At 33.7% G+C, this 22351-nt stretch overlaps 1 protein-coding gene across 1 annotated transcript; it reads left to right on the top strand.

Annotated features, from left to right (window-relative positions):
• Window positions 1-1161: 1161 nt before the first annotated feature.
• Window positions 1162-8653, top strand: LOC127074637 (3-epi-6-deoxocathasterone 23-monooxygenase CYP90C1). Its single transcript, XM_051015971.1, has 8 exons — window positions 1162-1667; window positions 2416-2740; window positions 3292-3441; window positions 3552-3797; window positions 7599-7764; window positions 7860-7966; window positions 8197-8324; window positions 8419-8653. Exons 1-8 carry the CDS (start codon window positions 1438-1440, stop codon window positions 8510-8512), a joined length of 1446 nt encoding a protein of 481 aa, XP_050871928.1. The 5' UTR covers window positions 1162-1437; the 3' UTR covers window positions 8513-8653.
• The last annotated feature ends 13698 nt before the right edge of the window (window positions 8654-22351 follow it).

Genomic DNA, 22351 nt, shown 5'->3' with positions numbered 1-22351 from the left:
AGATTGACTTTAGCGTCAATAAAATCGACGCTACAAGAACTTTGTTGACTTTTTTTTTGAATTTATAGTCCATTAAAGCAACACTAAATATTATTGTTTTCTATGTTGACTTTAGTGTCGGCCTAGCTGACACTAAAGTTCTTATTTTACTTTTATAAATTGACTATAACGGCGGAGCATCGGGCTTGGAGAAAATGTTGACTTTTGTTTATTGACATTAGAATCGGTTTGTGCAATGCTAAGCATAATTGTTGACTTTATAAGTTTTTGGAAAAACGTAGCGCCAATAAAGTTAGCGTCCACTTAACCTTGGTCTAGCCGAGATTAATTAACATTCGCTTCTTTGTAGCCGACGCTAACCCAGTAGCTTCGTAGGTTGACCGGCACTAATAATTGTTTTTCTAGTGCGGATAGAAACAACAATATGAGTTCGCATCAGTCAATGTCGTCTCAATGGAGCATCAAGACCGTACTTGCATTCATACCTAAAAGATAAGATCTATTTTTAATGGTAGTAACCGAGTCTTGTGGCATCTTTTTAGCAAGGATACTTAAATTAATCTTCTTGAGTTTGCTTTGAGAAAATGACTGAATATTACAACGAAAAAGACGAGCGTGAAAAATATGAAGTTCTCGAGTTTCGAAACATATTCAAAAGGAAAAAGATGAGTGTGGAATCTGAAGAAAAAAACTTAAGGAGTAATTACAATATAAATTTATTATTTAAATGTTCTACATTATATTAAAAAACAAATAAATCATTACAAAAGAAAAAGCAATTACTTACTTATCGCCATAGTGACAATATCATATTAAATGAGGACACCACGTGTATAAAAAACCGCAATTCCTTACTTAATGTTATAGTGACAATATCATATTAAATGAGGACACGTGTATAAATTAACAAATTAACAAAACTCTAAAAAATATAAAATAGAGAGACAAAAATATAAATTTTAAAATAAGAGAGACTGGAAATTTAAAACCACCAAACTAAGACTACAAATTTAAAACCACCAAACTAAGATAGCCATTTAAAACCAAATTTATAAGATCTTAAAACTAGAACAAAACTAATAAAAAAAATTGCACATGGATGAAGATAGTATATGGCATGGGGGGTGGGGTTAGACATATGGGAAGAAGTTCATATAAAATGAGTGAAGACAAAATAAAAGATTGGGGTTGATTAGGTGAACCCAATAAGACCATCACATTAAATGATTGCTTTAATCCTTAGATCTTCACAATCTCCCTCAATATGTGTATCCCCACTCTCATTTATATTCTCTCCCTAGGGAACGACAAAAAGAAGTTTCTTCCTTATCAAACATTCATTCATTCATCACCTCTCTCTCTCTCTCAAAAAGAAAAGAAAAAACACAAGGTGCATGAACTTATCAAGTCACCACCATAAACAATCTATTTACTAATATGGGATGGATCATAGGACTATGTTCTTTTATGAGTATTTTCTTAGTATCTTGGTGGTTTTTATGTAAGAAGAAGAAAGAGGATAATAGAGTGATGATGAAGAATAAGAAGAAGAAAGGAAAAGTTCCAAAAGGAAACAAAGGTTGGCCTTTACTTGGAGAGACTCTTGATTTCATTGCTTGTGGATACACCTCTAATCCTCTTAGCTTCATGGAAAAACGCAAGTCTTTGTAAGTATTTGTTATTATTATATGATCATGCATGTTCAACCAACATTTGTTTTCTTCATTTTTGATTCTTATCTAAAAAGACGGTTGGAAGTTGAAACATTACATCATTTGATGAGCACAAATGATTTCCCAAGTGACAAGAACTATCAATGGTCAATTTATTTAGAAAGATATGTTTGTGATTCTCTTTTAGGAATATCCATCACCCATACTCATTTACTATTTAGATGAAAAATAAAAATAAAAGTTATTGTCTATCTTCCCCTATTCTTCTTCTAGTCTATTCTTTGTGAAAGCACAACTTTAAAAAGTAGTATAGTGTGGTCCTTTACAATATTCGCATATTAATTTTATTGGTCACCATGTGTGCCTCATAATTTTGTCTTTCAACTTGGTCCACACACACATATACTATATTAGAAGGAAAAAAAAACTTAGTTAAATTACATAGTAATTATCACCACAATGTTAAAGAAATACTACTAGTACTTAATTAATTAACAAGTTGCTTAAACAAATGGCATGAGTAGGGCTCTATATAACGCGGATTTGAGTATATAAAACCCTACTCGTGAAAAATGTGTCGGATGCTGGAATCACGTGTTCTCGATTGGGGTTATTCCTCGCATCTTTTCGTGCAATGTTTGTTGTTGGATTCTCTAAACAAGGCATGGAGAACGGCTTAGAACAATTATGGAGTATCAAATTTTTTTACACCAGATATATGATAATGCGAGTATGGTTGCAGGTACGGAAATGTGTTTAAGACAAACATATTAGGAAGTGGTGTGATTGTGTCAACGGACCCGGACATTAACAGAGTGATTCTACAAAATCAAGGCAACATTTTCATCCCTGCTTATCCAAAATCAATAAGAGAACTAATGGGAGAAAACTCTATACTTCAAATGAATGGAAACATGCATAAGAAACTTCATTCACTCCTTGGAGGCTTCCTTCGTTCTCCACAATTCAAAGCTCGAATCACAAAAGATATTCAGCAATGTGTTAAACAATGTTTAGCTACTTGGACTCATCACCAACCAATATACATCCAAGATCAAGTTAAAAAGGTCCTTTTATTTCTTACTATATTAATTAAATCTTTATTTTTATAGCTACTTTTTTTCTTTCTATTGTGTTTAACTTTCTTTGTCCTTTTTCACTTTCTACTTCCTTTTTAGTATCTCTTTTTCACCAATACCTTTTTTTAGGGGGTTGGAAAATCTTTTTTCTTGCTGATTTTCCTCCTTTCTGTACCATACATATCTTTATTTCATTAACTTTTCATTCAAGTTTACCCTAGAGTCAGCAGCTTTGAAATTGCACTGCTTTTAAAGCATGCAAGACGGGATACAGTATATTTTTAAAATTTGTCACAGTTAAATTATGATTAAAGAGAGTATCGTAGAATATTTGTCACGGTTAAATCAGATTACATAAAATCTCTATTACACATAATTTTTAAAAATTTAAGACGACTTTGACCGTATAGAGTCGAGAATTTATAAGAAACCATGAGATAAAGTATTATATCTTTTAAAAATTTGACATGATATATCCAATATACTAAGAAACTAACATTTTTTTTTATGTTTCCTACTTTGCCATATATATTTATCAGATTACATTTACTATTTTGGTGAAAGTTCTGTTGAGCATTGATTCCGGTGAAGATTTATCTATATTGAAAAGAGAATTTGAAGAGTTCATCAAAGGATTAATTTGCTTGCCCGTTAAGTTTCCCGGAACAAGACTATATAAATCCTTGAAGGTTATATAATTCTTCCAACACAGAGTTAATACAACGGATTCTTATCATAAAAAAAGTTATTTTTAAATATATTGAATAATCAATGTATCTGATATAGATTGTGGATGCAGGCTAAGGAGAGAATGATGACGATAGTGCAAAGGATAATAGAGGAAAGGAATGGTGATAATAAACATAAGGATTGTGTGGCAAATGATGTAGTGGATGTACTTTTAGAGGTTAATAAAGGTGAGTTGAAGAAGATGAGTGAGAATATAATTGAGATGATGATTCCTGGGGAAGAGACTCTTCCTACTGCCATGACCATGGCTGTTAAGTTTCTTAGTGACTCTCCTCATGCTCTATCCAAATTAGTGGTAAGTTTCTCAGTCTTTCATATATTTTTTGATTAATAATTCATTCTTTAGAGAAGAGAAGAGAAGAGAAGAGAATGAATGGAATCCATAAAGTAACATAAGATATGCACGAGTGATGTGATGTGCGCATATGAGGGGGTGCATGTTTCCTTACCGTACTATATCAATTCAATTCACTGCCTATCTTACTATTAGGACCACTTATTTAATTCATACCACTCAACTACTTTTTTTTTCTCCATTTACTCACGTTTTATTTTAAACCTTTTTTCTCTTTCTTTTTGTTTTTGTTTTTAATTAAGAAAAACTTACTTTCTAATAAGTTTTTTCTTTGGAAAAAGATACTACTCTTATTTGGTAGTTGGTGTAACAATTTAGAAAATTTAAGCCCAAATATTTTTCTATTTTATGTTTTGAGTTTCTAAGAAATTAAAATTAATTTATGTTTTGTTTTAAAATTTTAAAATTATTTAAATTTTGAGGTATACAATTTTCAAACAATAAAATAAGTTTCAAACATAAAAGAGTAATATTCATTATATATATATATATATATATATATATATATTGATCCAAACAATTCATACTATTTAAAATATTATAAATATGTAATTTAGTTTTTAATAATAGTTATTTAAAGTGGTAGTTATCGACTGTCAATCATCAAAGTAGTGGTAATTGACGGTGGTTGGTGGTGATGGTTGAAGTGGGAGTCAATGGTGGTGGTGGTGGTTGGCGAGGATGGTTGGAGTAGAGATTAAAATGGTAGTCAAAGCTGGTGATCAGTGGTTAGCAATGGTTAGAGTTATAGTCATAGTGGTGGTTGTGGTTGACGGTGTTGAATGTGGTGTTTGACAATGATCATAATGCTGATACAATTAGGAATCATAGGTGGATATGGTGGTGACTAGAGATCGTGGTCAGTGGAGTGGTCGGTGGTTATTGTAATCAAGGTTGTCAAAATTGAGACCTTACATAAGATAGAAAGAGAATATCAAGATCGAAAAATATAAAATCGTAGTTAAGATCGGAAGATCCTACCCAATTATTTTTGTAAGATTGAGAGATGTAACAAGATCGTAAAACATAAGATCGTAACAAAAATCGTAAGATCCTACTAAAATGAAAAAATAATAATATATATTTAAAGTATTTTTACATGATATATGTTAGTAGGCAAGTGTATTAGTAAAAGAAAGACTATTTTTCATATTTTTTAGACATGTGTGATTGAGTTTTTATACTTTATTACTATCAAATGGAACATTTGTTAGACATTAAAGACATATTTGATCGGTTACTAGGATTATCATAAGTCAATTAGTTAAAACAAACCCTATAAGTGAGATCTTTATTCTTAAAACCCTAAATCTAAAACTTCATAATTTCAAAAGGCACGCGTATGTCCCCGTGGAACCAAAATTGTCGCGCCTCTGTATCTTGTCATCCTTCTCACCTTTTATTGTTAGTGGCGGAAAAATGACCAATCATAATATAAACTTGAAAAGATCCCACAAAATCAATGATTTTATGTTTTTTTTTTACAATTTGACAAAACACAAGATTTTACATTAGATCCGGATCGTTAGGGGTGAATGAGATTATAAAATCTTAAGATTTTAAGATCTAGATCGAAATCTTAACAACCATGATTGTAGGTGGTCAAATTAGTGGTCAGACATGATCAATGGTGGTTGGCGATGGTTATATGCAATTGAAGGTATTTGTAGGGGTGTTCGGTGATGATCATAGTAATGGTTAGAGTAGTGGTAGTGCCTAGAACCTAGTCAAGGATGCAAGATTTATTAATTAATCTTTCATTTAAACTACCAAAAAATTTACAATTTTATCTTTTTATCTAATCAAATAGTTAATTACCTGCTTCCTCCTTAAGATATGGCTATCCATGAAGCATGTTTAGGGATGACATTCTTATGATTGGCCAATAATATAGTCTGAGCATATATCATTCAATTCCTCTAAGGTAGGCAATCCCCCACTATGTCTTTCTTCATAAGAGTGTTGAGCTCTTTGAAATTTAGTTGTCCGTATCTGCAATGCCACATATAACTATTGTATTTCGTAATTTGTAAGTAAGTAGACATCACCACAAGTGCAAGAATCACAAGTATCTTGTTTGAGGACATCTATGTGGAACACAATGGTGAAGGCCTTCACCTTGAAGGAGTTAAATGATATATGCTCAAACTGTGTGATATGCGAATCGTCTCTAAACATGCTTCATGGGAGCCACATCTTAAGGAGGAAATAGGTATTTCATTACTTTCACAAATGACTTTAGTAAGAAGTAGATATTTCATTTATGATCAAACTCCTCTCTTCATGAAACACTTTGCAAATATCATCGTGGAACACAATGCTCAACTTATTTTGTAATAGTTGACTTAGGCTCAAAAGATTATTTCTCAGACCTATCGGACAATAAACTTTAGAATAAATTTGAGTCTTCCCTCCTATGCACAACTTCATGTTTCCTCTTCCCATGATTGGAATTTTAGAATCGTCTCTAAATTGTATTGATTCTCTAAAAGAATCGTCAAAATCAAACAACCATTCCTTAGTTCCTATCATGTGAGTATTGCATCAATAATCAAGGAACCAAAGCTCTTCTCACTTAGCATTCTCCTCCGAATTGGGACACTCATTTTGATAGTGTCATAGCTTATGATACCCGAAACATTCTTCTAATTCATTTACTTGCTTCCTCTATCACACCCTCTTGATCATACACGACCTCTATCACGACCATAACCCCTTAGAATTAGACATCTTGGGGTCTTGCTACTCATCATTGTCCTTGTGTGCCTTCATTCTTTGTTCATCCACAACAACTCATCAATGGAAGGATAGTGACATCATTGGATTTTTCCATGGAGCATTCAATATAGTCAACTCTTGCAGTCATATACCTCAAGATTTTCTCAACAACCAAGATTTCAACCATCATCTCTCCATGGATCATCTTGTTGAAAATTGCAAAAGTTCTCTTAAAGTAGTCAGCGACAGATTAACCTTCAATCATACCAAGTATCTCAAATTCTCTACGAAGATCATGTAGCTAGGCATGTTTCACCTTAATAGAGCCTTGGTACTTCTTGCACATGGAGTCCTAAATATCCTTTGACATATTTCACACCAAGATTGTTTATAGAATGGATTAATCAATGGATTGAAACAAATAGTTCTTCACCTTCAAATCTATAAGCTTGCTTCAACAACAAGTTTCACATGTTCATGTAGCACTTGTGGGAGCCTCTGTGACACCATCTTCAATCAAACTTTAATACTCCTTTGATCACAACAAGTTCTTCGTACTTTTGTCTAGTGATCATAGAAACTTTCAAACTTTAGCATTTATGGTGGTGCAAAATTTTAATTTGTATCCACTGAAAAAAAAAATTATAGGATAAGAATGGAAGAAAAGAAAAGGAATCTTAATGAGTTCTTGATGAACACAAACAAATTCAAATAGTCTAAATACCAATTGTGTGGTATAATGATCAATTACCTTACTTTGGATTATGCATGCACTTGGTATATATAAGCTGTCTTGGCAATGCATAAACTAGACAGCTTATAATTAACTTACTTGTTACTTCATGAACAAGTAACTAGTTAGAAAAAATATCAGTCACAGTAGCAAAATATGTAAGCATATGATTCTCAATATAAAAAACATAGATGTTTGAAAATTCAATTGCTACATATGATTCTCCAAATTAATATTGTTAATGAAATATAGTTTAAGTAACTTAATTCATATTTGGTTGTTAATACCAGGAAGAGAACATGGAATTAAAGAGGAACAAGAGTTGTTCTGACGATTATACATGGACTGATTACTTGTCACTACAATTTACTCAAAATGTAATCAATGAAACTCTTAGAATGGCAAATATTGTCAATGCCATTTGGAGAAAATCTATCAAAAATGTAGATATTAAAGGTTAGTTTTTATATATTTTTTAACTGAATTAAAGTATTTGCAATAATTTTTTTTTTTATATTTCATGATGTTTCATTACTTTGAAAAATATGTAGGATACCTAATTCCTAAGGATTGGTGTGTTGTGGCATCTCTTACATCAGTTCATTTAGATGCCATGAACTATGAAAATCCTTTTGAATTTGATCCATGGAGATGGGAGGTTAGTAATTAAACACCAAAAATCTCTCTTATTTCGGAAGTTATACTCGTTTTAAATTATAATTGTGGTTGCAGATTCAAATGTAATAGTTAGATATATCATATAGCGTATCCTATACTTTTCTTAAAAAAATTAAGTAAAATTTGATGTCATATTAAACAACTTAAAATAGTTAAGATTCGGCCGCAATTTAAAATCACGACTTTATTATAAAATGTTTTTGAGTGCAGAAAATTGAAGCTGGGACTAGAAACAACTGTTTTACACCATTTGGTGGAGGACAAAGATTATGTCCAGGGATAGAACTCTCTAGACTAGAGCTCTCTATTTTCCTTCACCATCTAGTTACAACTTACAGGTAATTAATCACTTAATCATTTGTTTAGAATAAATTAAAAAAAGTTTAATTTATAAATTGGTTTTGTAAATGAATAAATGTACTTAACTTGCAGATGGGTTGCTGAGAGGGATGAAATTATTTACTTTCCAACGGTTAAGATGAAAAAGAAACTCCCAATTAGTGTGACACCACTAACACTTGATTAAATTAGTAAATAGAATAGTAATTATTGTACAGTGTTATAATGTATATTTATTTTTGAAAACTTAGTATAATAATAGATTAATTTAAGAGAATCAATGGGGTGGCTAGCCCTACATGAAAAGGTGCTATGTATTTTTGCATTAGTTCTAATGTCACATCAATATTTTTGTTAGAGAAAGGTGCCATGGGGTCCTCTTGAGATTGATTATATTCTAAAAGTGATTAGCATTGGAGATGATTGGAGCTAACTCTCAAATCTTGTGTCTCTTTCAATTAAATTTTTATGTTTGATTCTGAATGTAACGTTTGTGGTGGGTTTGGATCCCCATGTGGATATTTAGTTGTGGTCTTGTCCCATGCACATGACATGGGCTTTTGCTCCACTACTACTGCTACTAGCCATATTGTTTTATTTCAATGTGGCCAAAATGATTAAAAATGTGATTCTAAGAATGAAAAGTTAAGTTTTTATGCTAGAAGTGTTTTAGATTTAAGGATTTATTTGACTTTAATATTATTATTTTTATATAAATTTGAGTCATCATGCACTTGACATCTCTTAATTTTTAAAATCTTGAAAAATCTATTTATATATTTAGTTTGTGGAAAAATAAGGAAAATTGATGGAGAATTAAGACATAACTATAAATACAATAGTGAAGTAATATATAAAAGTTGTTTGTATTTTCAATGGTGTTTGGCATTAGACTAATAGCAACCATGTATGTGTTTAGACATCACAATTAAACTAAAAAATTTAAAATACTAGATATACAAATTACCTCACTTATAAGATGCTTAACATTTATTATTCCAGGTAAAATATGATTTTTAGAACTTGCGAGAAGACAACAAGTATGAGGGAGTACAATTTTAACTTTAAAAACTCTTTAAAATAAGGGTAAAATGTATGCGTCATTCAAACTAAAAAAATAGTTCAAATATAATTAAATAAGAGTATAAGAGTGTCTTAATATGTTGCACAATTCATGCAAACTAGCCAAAATAACTAAGAGATTGTTCACTACATCCCATGTCTTACACATCCTGATGAAATTTATGAAATACTCCCAAAATTGTGATTCTGGACTCTAAACACACCAAAAACACGCCAAATATAAGTAAGAAAATGTATGGATTATGGAATCCGATAGACTCCAACAAAGTCAGCCTCAAAACCACAGTCAAATCTAAGTAAACGAAATGTCTGAATTTCAAACTCTGGATTGAACTTACGGATTTCAAATCCAGACGCTTTCATTTAAGTACTTGCACCCTAACTTTCCCTCTTATTTCCCTTCCATTTGAAACAAATCAAAATTAGTGTTGCAGAAACATAACTCTAATCTCTCACATTGTTCAAATTTTTCTCTGATTTTCTACTCCTATACGTTTAAACCTATGATCTTCATCAACTTTTACTCCTCTCCATTTAAGCTAAGCACAAAAATCTCTCACATTTGGTAAGTTTCTCATATCCTTATTTTTTTTTATTTGTGATGCATGCAATTCCTTAATAGGATATAATTATGCTACAATATGATACGTTCAATAAAAATGCACATTTTGTTTGTTCTTAATATTTGGTATGAATTTGAGACATTTAAGGGTTATGGTGCATGCATGAACGTATTATGTTCTGGTGCGTTTTAGTCCGAATTTGAAATCCAGACCCATTGTATGGATAACAAAATTCAAATTTCTCTATTTTTCATTATGTTTTTTAATTATGTTTGCAAATACACTGTTTCCCCTTCTTTGATTTTGATATTCCTTTTCTTGTTTGATTATAGAAAAATGGATGACGAACAACATAGATGCATATATGGTCGAGTGGTCAGCATGCTTCAGTGTGCTGGAAGAAAGTTAGACTCTCACGACCGATAAATGGAGAATTATCGTGTACTGTTGAGGGATCATCTTCTCGGGGTCATGTATCTCTGACTCATGATGAAACACTAGTTGTTCCCGTTCATTCTGGTCTACATGCACATGATCCACAATCGGCGGTCAAACCTCATGTTACCGCATATGCTAGTTTTCATAGAGGCCCCAAAGACACTTCATTACATCCTGTATATGCACACCATGCTACAATTTATGTGTGAAAGTGAGAGTTAGCATATATATTTTATTACTCTTTTAAATATTTGTTTTATACTAAATGAATTGTCTAACATTGATGTATTTATTATTGTAGTACTTTGACACGTTGAAATGTATAAACCATGGTAGGAAGATATCAAAGATGTCACAACCTAATGAACCATGATTTCCGGAAGTCTTACCGTTATATGGGCTGAAAGACTTAGTAAGACTGAATATGGTTATATTGACCATGGTCTATTCTCTATATTTGTTGAGAAATGACATACAAAGACGTCTCTATTTCATCTCCCAATCGGTGAGATGATAATCACCCTTGATGATGCATCATGCCTTATACGTCTTCTGAACACTTGAAGATTATTGGATCACTCAAGATTTAGTAGATCTGACTCCATCAACCCGATGGAGACACAATTAGGGGCTGAGTCTAATAAAGCCCAAGGGGAGATAGAAGACACTAAGGGATGTCATGCTAGATTTTCATTTTTATTGAAAAATTATATTAATCACCTTAATGTGTCTCTGGATGGTGCGAGTGATGAGGCTCAGGTTTCCTATCATAGAGTATGTGCATTTAGGACATACTTCATTATCTTGGTTGACACTGACATTTTTATGGACAAATGTGCTACCTATGTCGATGTTGTCTACATTAAATGCTTTGCAGGTTTAAATAGAACTCACGAGTACAATTGGAGGTATCATGTTTGATTTACCTCAACTCTATGTTTGTTGAAATTAGTTTATGGAAGACAAGATAGATGATAGGAAGCAAGTGTCTATTTCAGGTAATTTATTTACATTCTTACTACACACTTACTGATACTTCATCTAAATCATTTTCAGGCATGAATCCTCCAGCATTTCCAGTTATCACTGGATGAGAGTGTGTTGATGACTACTCTGAGGATTTTCCACATGCATGCTTGATTATCCAACTCACTGGTAATTAAGCGACTGAGTTGTACATGTTTGATCTTGCTTGCATTCAGGTGGATGATACATGTTTCAAACCGTACGGTGAATAGATATGAAGCGGTATAGAAAATGGTGGAGTGTAGTTTTACCATTTCAATCGTCAATGAAAAATTTTACAAGAGAGAATTAGAATTAAGAATGGAAGTAAAATGAAGGAGAGAAATTCACCCCTACATAGGGTAGTGACCTCTAATTTAAAGTACATAAAAAAAAATATATGAAGTGTACATGGATTGCCCTTATCATACATCTCAACTTTTAAAAATCTTTTTTAAGATGCTTCAAATCCACTTTAAAAAATATATATATATAACAAAGAATTAATAAACAATAATAATATTAAAACTAAAGGTGTATATGAGTCAGTTTGGATTGAATTTAACCAAAATCATGATTCAATCTATATAGGATACACCGGTTTAAATGAGGCAAAATAACCAATCACAACATCATTGAATCGGTTTGGATAAAATTATAAATTTGTGGATTAGCTTGGATTAAATAGTGGATTATCTAATTTTTGTTCATCCTTTTTCTTCCTTATATAATTATAAATCATGTATCACATTTTTTCTTAATACATAGTTTAATTTATTACCACCGTTTTTTAAAACATTTATATATATATATATATATATATATATATATATATATATATATATATATATATATATATACGATAAAATTCATCATCAATATATTTAAAATAATTACTTATAAAATAAAATATATTCAAAATATTTTGAAACATCAGGATTAAAGACATCAATATCATCCATAAGTAATATTTGACTTCAAAATCATCCATAAGTAATATTTGACTAAACAACATTAAAAATAATAACATTTCAAATTGAAGATATAAAAAGTTCAACAATAGAAACAAATTTTCTTATTAATAATTATAAATGATGGAAAATCATCTATTTTAATGGAAAATAAAATCAGAATCCTGGCAAAAGACTTAAAATGTTCAATTTGAGAGGCATAACTTATAGCTTCAATTTCATATGTGTTTTTAGATGTATCTGTTTTATTTTCCTGAACACTTTGAAACCGAATGAACCGCAAACCAATTCATGAATAAACACAAATCATCATACATTGGATTCTGCAGCAGTGGAGTACAACTCAAGAACCTTTCCATCAGTGTCTATTTCATGTACAATAAATGAGAAACACCTATATCACAAACTCAATTGAGTTAGTGGTAATGATATTTTACCAAGAATAATTTCTTACCTATGTGCTAACCTTTGCTTTAAAACTTCACAGAAGTCAGAAACGTTTGAAATGTAGCAAAAGATGCCAACATCGTGTTCTTCCATGAAATTCATTGTCACATTAGGGTTTTTGTTCAGAGTTGTAGAGAGTGGGAGGGATGAACGTGATATGTGCTATGCTACTGCATTAAGCAAATATTATTTTTATTTATTTATTTATTAATAATTAATTACTCCTGATATTATAATGAATGATTCATTTAAAATAAAAAGAATTTATAAATGAATTATTCATTTTAATTTTCAACGCACATTTTTCAATACGTTCTAATTAATATTATTTTTATCATTTTTAATATTATTTTCAATAGAATACTTTATTAATATTATTTTTCTATCTCTTTCATATATATTTTTTTAATTTATGTGAAATGATCTACCAAATTATTCATTGTGGGACGTAGTAGATAGAGAGTTTTAAAAGAAAATGAAATTAAAATAAAAATAGAAAAAGAAATAAAATCAGAAAATGTACGGAACGTGGGATCTGACCTCTTTAATTGACATGACAGATCCAACAATCCTCAGGCTGGGGCGCACGATGGAATTTAAGAAAAATGAAATATGTGATCTAATTCAAATTGGACCAATCAGAATATTTCATTTGTCTAACGTGTCTGGCCAAACTCAGAGGACCTGGAATATTCTGTTCATCTTCTATGATGATCCCTCACCGGAGTTTCATCATTTGGTAAATTCAGAACACGAGACCACCACCAATGTGATCACCTCCTCATCACGAATTCAACCTCAAGCTCCACTTCATTTATCTAAATTGAGCATTGGGAATTTCAGAGAAGTTTCTGAAGCAAGCAAGCCACAAAAAATAAAATTAAATGATGAACACGATCAATCAACTCTAGATAAGTTAGTGAAAAACATCATAGAGTGAAGGACTACATTGTGGTAACTTGTTTGAGTTCAAATGGTGCTCAGAACTACCTTGTCCAAATGGTGATCAGAAGTTGATGAAGCTCGGTCTGGTTTGGTCACTTCAGAAGGTCTCAGAGCTTGGTAATTGTTGCAAAAGCTTCAGAGAAGTCCGAAGATACTAATAGAATCAAGAAATTGGATTGAAACAAGCTGGAATTCAAAACACGATAGTTGAATTTTTATGGAAAATTTCAGATTGAAGTAGAGGTTTCTTGGCTCTCAAAAGCTTCTTAAATGAATGCAGTAGCTTCCTCTATTTATATGGAATGTGTTTGGATCCAAATACGTGTGGAATCTATCTTAATTCGTGCAAAACGAGTTTGATCATGAAGTGAGAAAAGTGTGACTTGCAATCCATCAAAACTTAGCCAAATGATGCATTTCTAGGATCAATTAACTTTAGGAGACTTGGTTAAACATGTTTAGGTCCAAAACGCGTGCTAATTTGGCTTGTAATTAAGAATGATTGAAGTTCAAATTCGGACCATGGTGATTTCTTCAGTTGTAACTCACCATGTTCAACCCAATGAGACATCCTACTCAAGCTTCTACTTCATTCATCGTTCATGTCTCTCTGCATCAGAGCAATCGATTTGCTCTGAGCATAGAGAATTTGCTCAAACATGGGAAGAACCCCAGTTCTTCAAAGTTAAATTAAATGACAAAATAAAAAGATAAATCCAAGGTAGAAGAAGGCTTTTGATCAGTGGAACAACACGAAGAGAATGGTAACTTGTTTGAAGTGTAATTTTACTCATAACTACCTTGTCCAAATCGAAGCTCGAGGTCAACAATGGTGGAACTGGAATCAAGGTTGCAAGGCGTTTCAGACCATGGCAATGCTTTAGAAAGCTTCAGATGATGCTGATGAAGAATTCTAGGCAAAAAATCGAAGGCAAAAGGACTTGAATCGAAGAAATGAGTGACTGGTTTTTTGGTGCTTTCGAGTTTCAGTGAGTCAAGGATTTCTTGGTTGTTGAAGCTTTCAAATGAATGAAAATCACTCCCCTATTTATAGGAAGTGAAATGGGAAGCTCACACATGTGGTTTGGATCTGAAATCGTGTGAGTTAGGGTTGAACTTTTGCAATTTCGAAACCGTGTGAAAACTCATGAGGAATGTGTGATTTGTTGATGAAATGAGGTCGTTTATAGCTTGTTTGCATGCGTTTTGACATCATAAAATGTTTGCACGTGTGCAAGTGATCCTAAAACAAGGAATGGCCTGTAATTGCAAATTCTGGATTCGTGGCAATACAGAGTTCATGTTACGATGTTCATGCTTAGGCCAATTTCAATCCACTCGTGCGTTTTCCAATTTTATTTGAGCCAAATGATCTCTTCATGGAGTAGAAAACAATGCAAAAAGAATCAACTTGAATTTAGTTTTGAGGAGAAAGTTACAAAGGTGGGAAGTTGGGGTCGTGACCTAAAGTTTAGGCTGGGCATTTGGTCAAACAACTTTTGGCATGTTTTGTCATTTTGAGGCCCTAAGTTGATGAAACCATAAACTTTGATTTCCTAGTGCATTTTGAGCCAAACTTGGGCCAAATGATCGTTGCCATAAACTTAACAATATACAAAAGTAATGGGATCAAAATGATGCTTGAGATGGAAATGGCAAGGGTGGAAAGTAGTGGTCATGACAAGGTTTTGACCCATTTTGGCAACTTGGTCCTTTGCACAAATGAGATGCTTAATGATTGAATTGGTGCTTGACCTTTGAAGCAAATTTGTAGAGGGGATAAAAAGACACATTTGGCTCAAAGAAACTTGGAAATTGGGTAAAAATTGAAGAAGTTATGGAGTTTGGACCAAAGGCATGGCATACTTGAAAATTAGGTCTACCACATTTATGCCCCTTTGTGTAAACTTGGTGTTTTCTTGCATTTCAAGCCACAACGATGATAGAAAAAGCATCATTCTATGAAAACTTGATTAGGGTTTAAGTAATCTTGAGAATAGCTTGAAGATTCATCAATGTGGCATGAAAATAAACACATGGACCACCTTTGAAGCATAATGAAGCAAACTTGCATTTCTCTTGAACCAAAGACCTTTGCCTTGCCTTGATTTGGAGCATGATCATCTACATGATAAAAGTAACAAAAAATTTCCATCTCTTATTGAAGTTAGGGTTAGTTGACAAACAAAATCGATATGAAACCCTAATGTTAAGATACAAACTACAATGTGGCCATGTTTGTGATCCAATGACCAGATGCAATGGTCATGCATGATATGATTTGATGTATGCAAATGAGCTATGCAAAAGGAAAAGGGAAGGTAAATTTTGGGGTATGACACACACGACTAAACTGGATCATATGTTGGTCAATTAGTTTCTGTATATACGCCTTAAACTCCTTACATTGATCTGGTGCATATAAACAAAGTTTGTATTATCATGCATGCCTTCAACCAATCATGCTTCTGATAGATTTACATGAACCACCTTCATAGAAGTTTTCACCTTGAACAGATCCTTCACTAAGCCTTCATCAGCATCCTCCAAGGCATTAACAATTGGGCCTCCATGTTCGGGTAAAGGATTATTAGCCACATTAGGAACACAACAAAATACAGTATTTTATGGTTAATCAAATCTTGAACTCTAGACTTGAAAGGTTTACAGTTTTTAGTGGTATGACCTTCTGAATTAGCATGAAAGGCGCACCTATTCTTGTCATACCAGGGTTTATGTGGCTCTGGCATCGGCGGCAAAGCGCTTGGCACTACTGTCCCATTTTGGATGAAATAAGGCAACAATTGGGTGTATGACATTGGGATATGATCAATCTCTACATCTGTATATCAGCGATATTACTGGGGTTGTGGATGATTTTGTTGTTGCTGCTAATTTCTCTATTGATACTAATTCTAGTTCCTCTGTTGATCCTGATTCTATGGAGCCTGATTCTGAGGTGCTTGGACAGGAACCTGAGTCGAAACAACTTGCGGGTACTAGATGGAAGGGTATTGCAAAACAGCTACATATGGGTACTATAAGTAAGGCATTTGGGTCGGTGCCACCTGATGAATTTTCCCTTTCCTTTCTTAGAGGAAATGGCAATGGTATCACCTTCCTTATTTTTGTAACCATTATTGAAAGTTTTCTTCGCTCTAGTATAGCTATTGGAACCTTCTTGAATCTCTCCATTCTTCAAACCTTCTTCGACTCGCTCACCAAAAATCACCATATAAGAGAAGCCTAAGGACACACTACTAATCAACCTTTCATTGTACTATGTATAGAGAATACCCATGAAGATATCAATCAGCTCGCTGTTAACCAATGAAGGATATACCCTTGCATCCAACTCTCTCCAACAATGTACATACTCTTTGAAAGATCCATTCTCCCTCTAAGACATGCTCTGAAGTTGAGTGTGGTTGGGAGCTAAGTCGGTGTTATACTTGTACTTCTTAGAGAAAGCTTCATACAGTTCGTCCCAAGTGAGAATGTTTCTCCTCTCAAGCTGCACATACCAGTCTAAGGGCCCCCCAGTCAAACTGTCCTGGAAGTAGTGGATCATTAGTTTGTTATCTTTGAAATGAGCAGCCAACTTTCAGTAAAACATCTTCAAATGATTGTTTGGATAGATAAGGCCCTTATACTTTTCAAAGTCAGACACTTTGAACTTAGAAGAAATTAATACATCAGGTACTGGATACATATCCTAGCACTAATGTTAGTAGAATTATGTCCTTGCATGGTCTTTAACTTCTCCGCAAGATCACGACCCATCCGAATAGCTTCAGAATCCTGCGCAGCACCAGGATTGACCGCAGGGATAGCCTTAGGATAATACTGCATTTCGTATTAATGTTGGAGTTCCTCGTCAACATGAGGAGTTGGGATGTTACTAGCGTGAGCAGCAAGATGTCCTTGAGCAATGCACCCGTCAGTGACCACAGAGACATGCACGAGTTAAGGCTAGCCAAGAGTTCCCTTAGTTGGAGGAGTAGATCCATAAGGAAGGCCATAAATCAAAGGGTTGGGAATATTAACTCGTAGTAGAGAAGTATACCTCTGAGCTGGAATAACATTTCCAACATTTCCAACATTTGCAACATTGTGACATTCCTCTTCTTTCCTTGCTTGGGTTAGCATCATCTCTAGGAGCTGGTCTATCTTGTGCTTGATCGTGTCGATCTCTTCTCTCATAACAACTTGGTTATGTTCAATCTGCTTCATCACTCATCGAGTATTATCTCTGGTTGTGTAAGGATGCCGAGGAGTCAATTTTCTTTCTAAAAACGAGGGGAGATAAAATGATTTTTTTTAATGAAATGCATGACACATATTTTATGCATGTAGATGCAAAAACGCTCTTATGTTTATGTTTTTACTTTCAAGGAACTATTAGACTTGTTGGTATTAGCAAGCATTTAACAAGATCGTGAGAACATAAAATAAGAAGGGACCAAAGATGGTTCAATAAAATCCCAATTATCATTTATTCATATATCAAATAAAAAAATACAATCGTCAGGGCGAGTGCAACACCCAATCAAGTACCAAGTTCTTTAGAAAGAAATAAAAATACAAAATAAATCAAACTGTCGGTTTTCTCCCCTTAGGATCTTTCAGCTCTTCCTTGAACCTATGCATCATCCCCTTGCAGAACAAAACAAAGTGAACAACTGAAGGGTGAGTGTTGTCTTTGTCCATGTCTTCTAGAGCATCCCTTAGCTTCCAAGGCATGTCTCTGATAAGCCAATTGCATGATTTTACCAAGCTAGTGAACTTTGCATGGTATTCATTTCTTTCTGCGTATAGAAAGTTGATGGTCTCCTCATATGTTTCTAAATTATTATTTAGGTGATGCCTTTAACCTAGCCATTCCGAAATTTGACTCTTCAAGGACTAATATTTTTCTCTTCAATGATGTGCTAGTTCCTTGCTATTCTCGAGGTATTCACACTTCTCCTTCCAAATCTTGGGAGTAACACAGGAAGTTTCCAGAGCCATCTCTTTTTAGCGGGGTTCTTGCTCTATTTTTTCTTATAAGTTTTAGAGAGAAATGTGGAAATATCGTATTTAAGCCTCAAGTGCTTCTCTCATTTCCCTTTTTTCTTTTGTAGCAATATTCCACCAATGTTCCTTTTCTTGACAGTTCTTCTTAGCTTGCTTTAACTGGTCTTTAAGGGAATCCAAGCAATGGTTGGCTTAATATAGGCACTCCTCAAATCTTTTCCTTTTACCTTCTTCATTTTCAGCCTTCTCTTCATTTAGCCTGAGCTATGTCTTCTTTCGCCCGAACTCCCACATCAAGTTATCGTTTCATCAGTGACATGATGAAGATTGAACTATAGCTCTTTATTTTCTTCTTCCAATCTCTAAATGATTACTTTAAGCCCTATGGCTTCCTCCATGGTAATGTGAGTAGACTCTGGAAGACTAGTACGCATAGAAGGCTTATGAGGGTAGGGTAGCTTGTCCTTAGAGGCTCTTGCTCGGACCCAATTTATGTACGGATATCTGGAAATATAGTTTTCTTCCCTAATCCTTTCCTCCCCTTTCTATGAACTTTGCTCCATGCATGACTTATATTCTTCACACGATTAAAGTCCTTAACCCTTTCACCCAAGATAAAACCCTCCAACAAGTTATCTTTGGTCTTGTCATCCATACGATACCTGAGTTGTCGCATAGAAAGCACATGATTTTAATTAATGCAACCTCTGGTTCCTATGAGTGGCATATTAAGGAAGCTACCACAAATAATGATTATCTAGATATCATCATAGTCACGTGAATACCATGAGATGTCATCATCAGTGAGAGACATAATCTGGCAAGACCATATGAGATTTTCCTTGTTTTGAACGAAAGACCTCTCTTTTGGCAGGTGAGACAAGAACCACTTGTACAGAAATGGAGCACACAACATGGACCATTCCCCCTTATTTTAATTCCTCAAATGGATGGAGTGGTAGACATCAGCAAGTAAGGCGGGAACATGATTCTTGAGCAGGAAGAGGCGTATGGTGGTTATGTCAATGAAATCGTCAATGTTTTGAAATAGGACAATCCCATATATCAACAAGGCCAACACGCTGTTGAAAGCAACCCAATTATCCTTACTCTTGAAGGCTAAAGATTTTTCTACCAAGAACTTTATAGAACATACCAGAGTGTCCCCTTTAGGCCTTAGGTAGTTGTCACCTCTGTCTTGTCTAGATGTAGAGCGGATGCTATCAGTTGATCCTTAGAGAACTCTCATATATCGGTAAAAGGAACTTCATCCTTGATGTTGATACCCATTATGTACGTGAATTCCTCCAGAGTTGGTGCAAACTGGAAGTCTTGAAATTTGAAATATCTTAATGGAGGGTCACATTATTATGCCAAAGTGAAGATATCTAATACACCCATGTCTTCTGAATGCTTACAACAACAAAGCTTTTAGATTCCCTGAAAATAGCACATGCTAAGTATGTTATGATGATGAAATGCTCATTTTTATGTATGAATGAATTGGTTTTGTGACTGTTGGAACATTCTGATTAGTGGCTCACGGAGGAAAGGTTTCAAAGAATAAGTAATCTCGTCATGAGTAGGCTCTAAAGCTTTAATCAGGTTCCCAAAGTCATGGACCCTATTTGAAAGTATTATCACCATAGCGACTAATCACAAGACGGTAATACATTCAAGAGGATCTACTCTAGGTGAGACCTACACATAAACCCAACAAGTCCTAACTCTTGCAGGTTAATACTAAACTAAGACAGTTTCCAAGGTTTTAGACATGACCTTAGGATCATGGATCCTACTTGAACATGTTACCTTCGTAACGACTAATCATAAGACAGTAATATCCCCAAGAGGATCTACTCTGAGTGAGGTATTTTCATCGACCCAACGAGTCCTAAGTCTTGCAGGTCAATACTACACAACCATTAGTCTTAGTAGCCATTGGATCAGGGTTTTAAAAAGGTTTCCAAAATCATGGATCGAGGTTGAAAATATCATCGCCAGAACGACTAATAGCAAGATAGTAATACTCTCAAGGGATCTCATATGAGTTAGGGTTGTCGCATCACCCCAACGAGTATGATGTCTCGCAGGTCAATACTACTTAAACATTGTCCTAACTTATGGTTCTTCTCATAGCTCGGGTATAGAGTTTTCCTCACGATGTGCCAATAACTAGAAAGTCCCAATAACACCACACAACTATACAATAGTTGAGTAATACAATAATAAAGCATATAAAGATAGATAAGAGAAGAAGGAAGCAAACAAAATCAAACACACAAAAACAAACACAAACACAAACAAAACTAGGGTGGACTCGCTTAGGACGTATCCTTAACAGAGTCGCAGCGTGAAAAATATTCTAGCGTATCACACGTTCGAAATAACAAACATAGTCACCACCGAACTTTACTTGTTCCAAAGGAACGAGAAAATATCGATAAAACCTGTTAAAGCTAAGAGAAATAGTTGTCGTAACCAAGAGCAGATCCAGGAGTTGGATATGCAAGGGGAAGGTATTAGGACCCCTCACATCCGTTGTACTTAACGAGACCTATTTACTTAGTTATGCAAGTGAGTGTTATCATGATGTTTACTTGTGATCTTATACTTTTGAGTGAGAAAAGAGAAAGAAAGAAAGAAAGGGTTTTTGTTTTTTAGTTTATGAGATCTGACGAGATGAACCCGCTCCTACGTATCCTCTGCTACAATGAGAAACTCAAGACCATGTAGTTATATAGAAAACCACATGTTGGTTGATTGCTTTTAAGGAGTAATGTTTTAGAAATTTAGAGCGTTTAAACCTTTGCTTTTTGCTCGCTCTTGGAGGCTGGAGCCTTTGTTTGTTTCACGTCAAAATGGATAGAAACACACTCATTTCTGAAAAGGTTTTCAAAGTCGCACACATGTGAAAAAGAAGTTTGATGAGTTGAGATTGATTTTATATGGAGACAAGTATCTGGACAGGGAGCTCTATAGCAGTATCCAAATACCCGGAAAGGAAGAGGCCTAAGCCCAACCACTATCTTTTCATCCAAAAATAATTATTAAGAAAAAGTGTAAGACGAATCAAGATTCATTTACTTACCATATTAGGAAGACAAATACCCAAACAAGCGATATTCGAGTATGTGGAAAAGGAAGAGGTCTAAACCCAATCACCTTCCTTTTCATTCCAGTTTATTATGAAAATGATTTTGAAAATTGACAACTCGACGTTGGATAAGTGTTTGAAGTTGATTTAAAAAATGATTTGAGTTAAGCGGAAGAGATACTTGGTGTTGGATCGAGCACTCGCGTTGTATTCAATTTGGATTTGATAATATCAACCATATGATTAAAATCTAAGTCTAAATAGAAATAAAATAAATAATCATATTCAAACAAAATAAAACAAAGTTAAAATTAATTAGTAAGGTTAATTAAGATTAATTAATAAAATTAATCAATTGATATTAATTATCTAAAGTAACCAAATACAATTAACAAAACTAATGAAGCTATATAAAAAACAAAGAAATGAAAAAATTAAATGGGTCTCAATCACTAAATTAA

This window comes from Lathyrus oleraceus, chromosome 4 (assembly GCF_024323335.1).
Source record: "Lathyrus oleraceus cultivar Zhongwan6 chromosome 4, CAAS_Psat_ZW6_1.0, whole genome shotgun sequence".
NCBI lineage: Eukaryota > Viridiplantae > Streptophyta > Magnoliopsida > Fabales > Fabaceae > Lathyrus > Lathyrus oleraceus.
The sequence above is the reverse complement of the archived record's forward strand: the minus strand, read 5'-3'. Positions and strand labels throughout refer to the sequence as shown.

What these genes read in the sequence shown, in the direction of transcription:
- LOC127074637 (XM_051015971.1), top strand. Translation starts at nt 1,438, where the DNA reads ATGGGATGGATCATAGGACTATGTTCTTTTATGAGTATTTTCTTAGTA. An exon ending in ATGGAAAAACGCAAGTCTTT is followed by an intron (nt 1,668 to 2,415) that starts GTAAGTATTTGT and finishes GTATGGTTGCAG; the next exon opens with GTACGGAAATGTGTTTAAGA. An exon ending in TCCAAGATCAAGTTAAAAAG is followed by an intron (nt 2,741 to 3,291) that starts GTCCTTTTATTT and finishes TATATTTATCAG; the next exon opens with ATTACATTTACTATTTTGGT.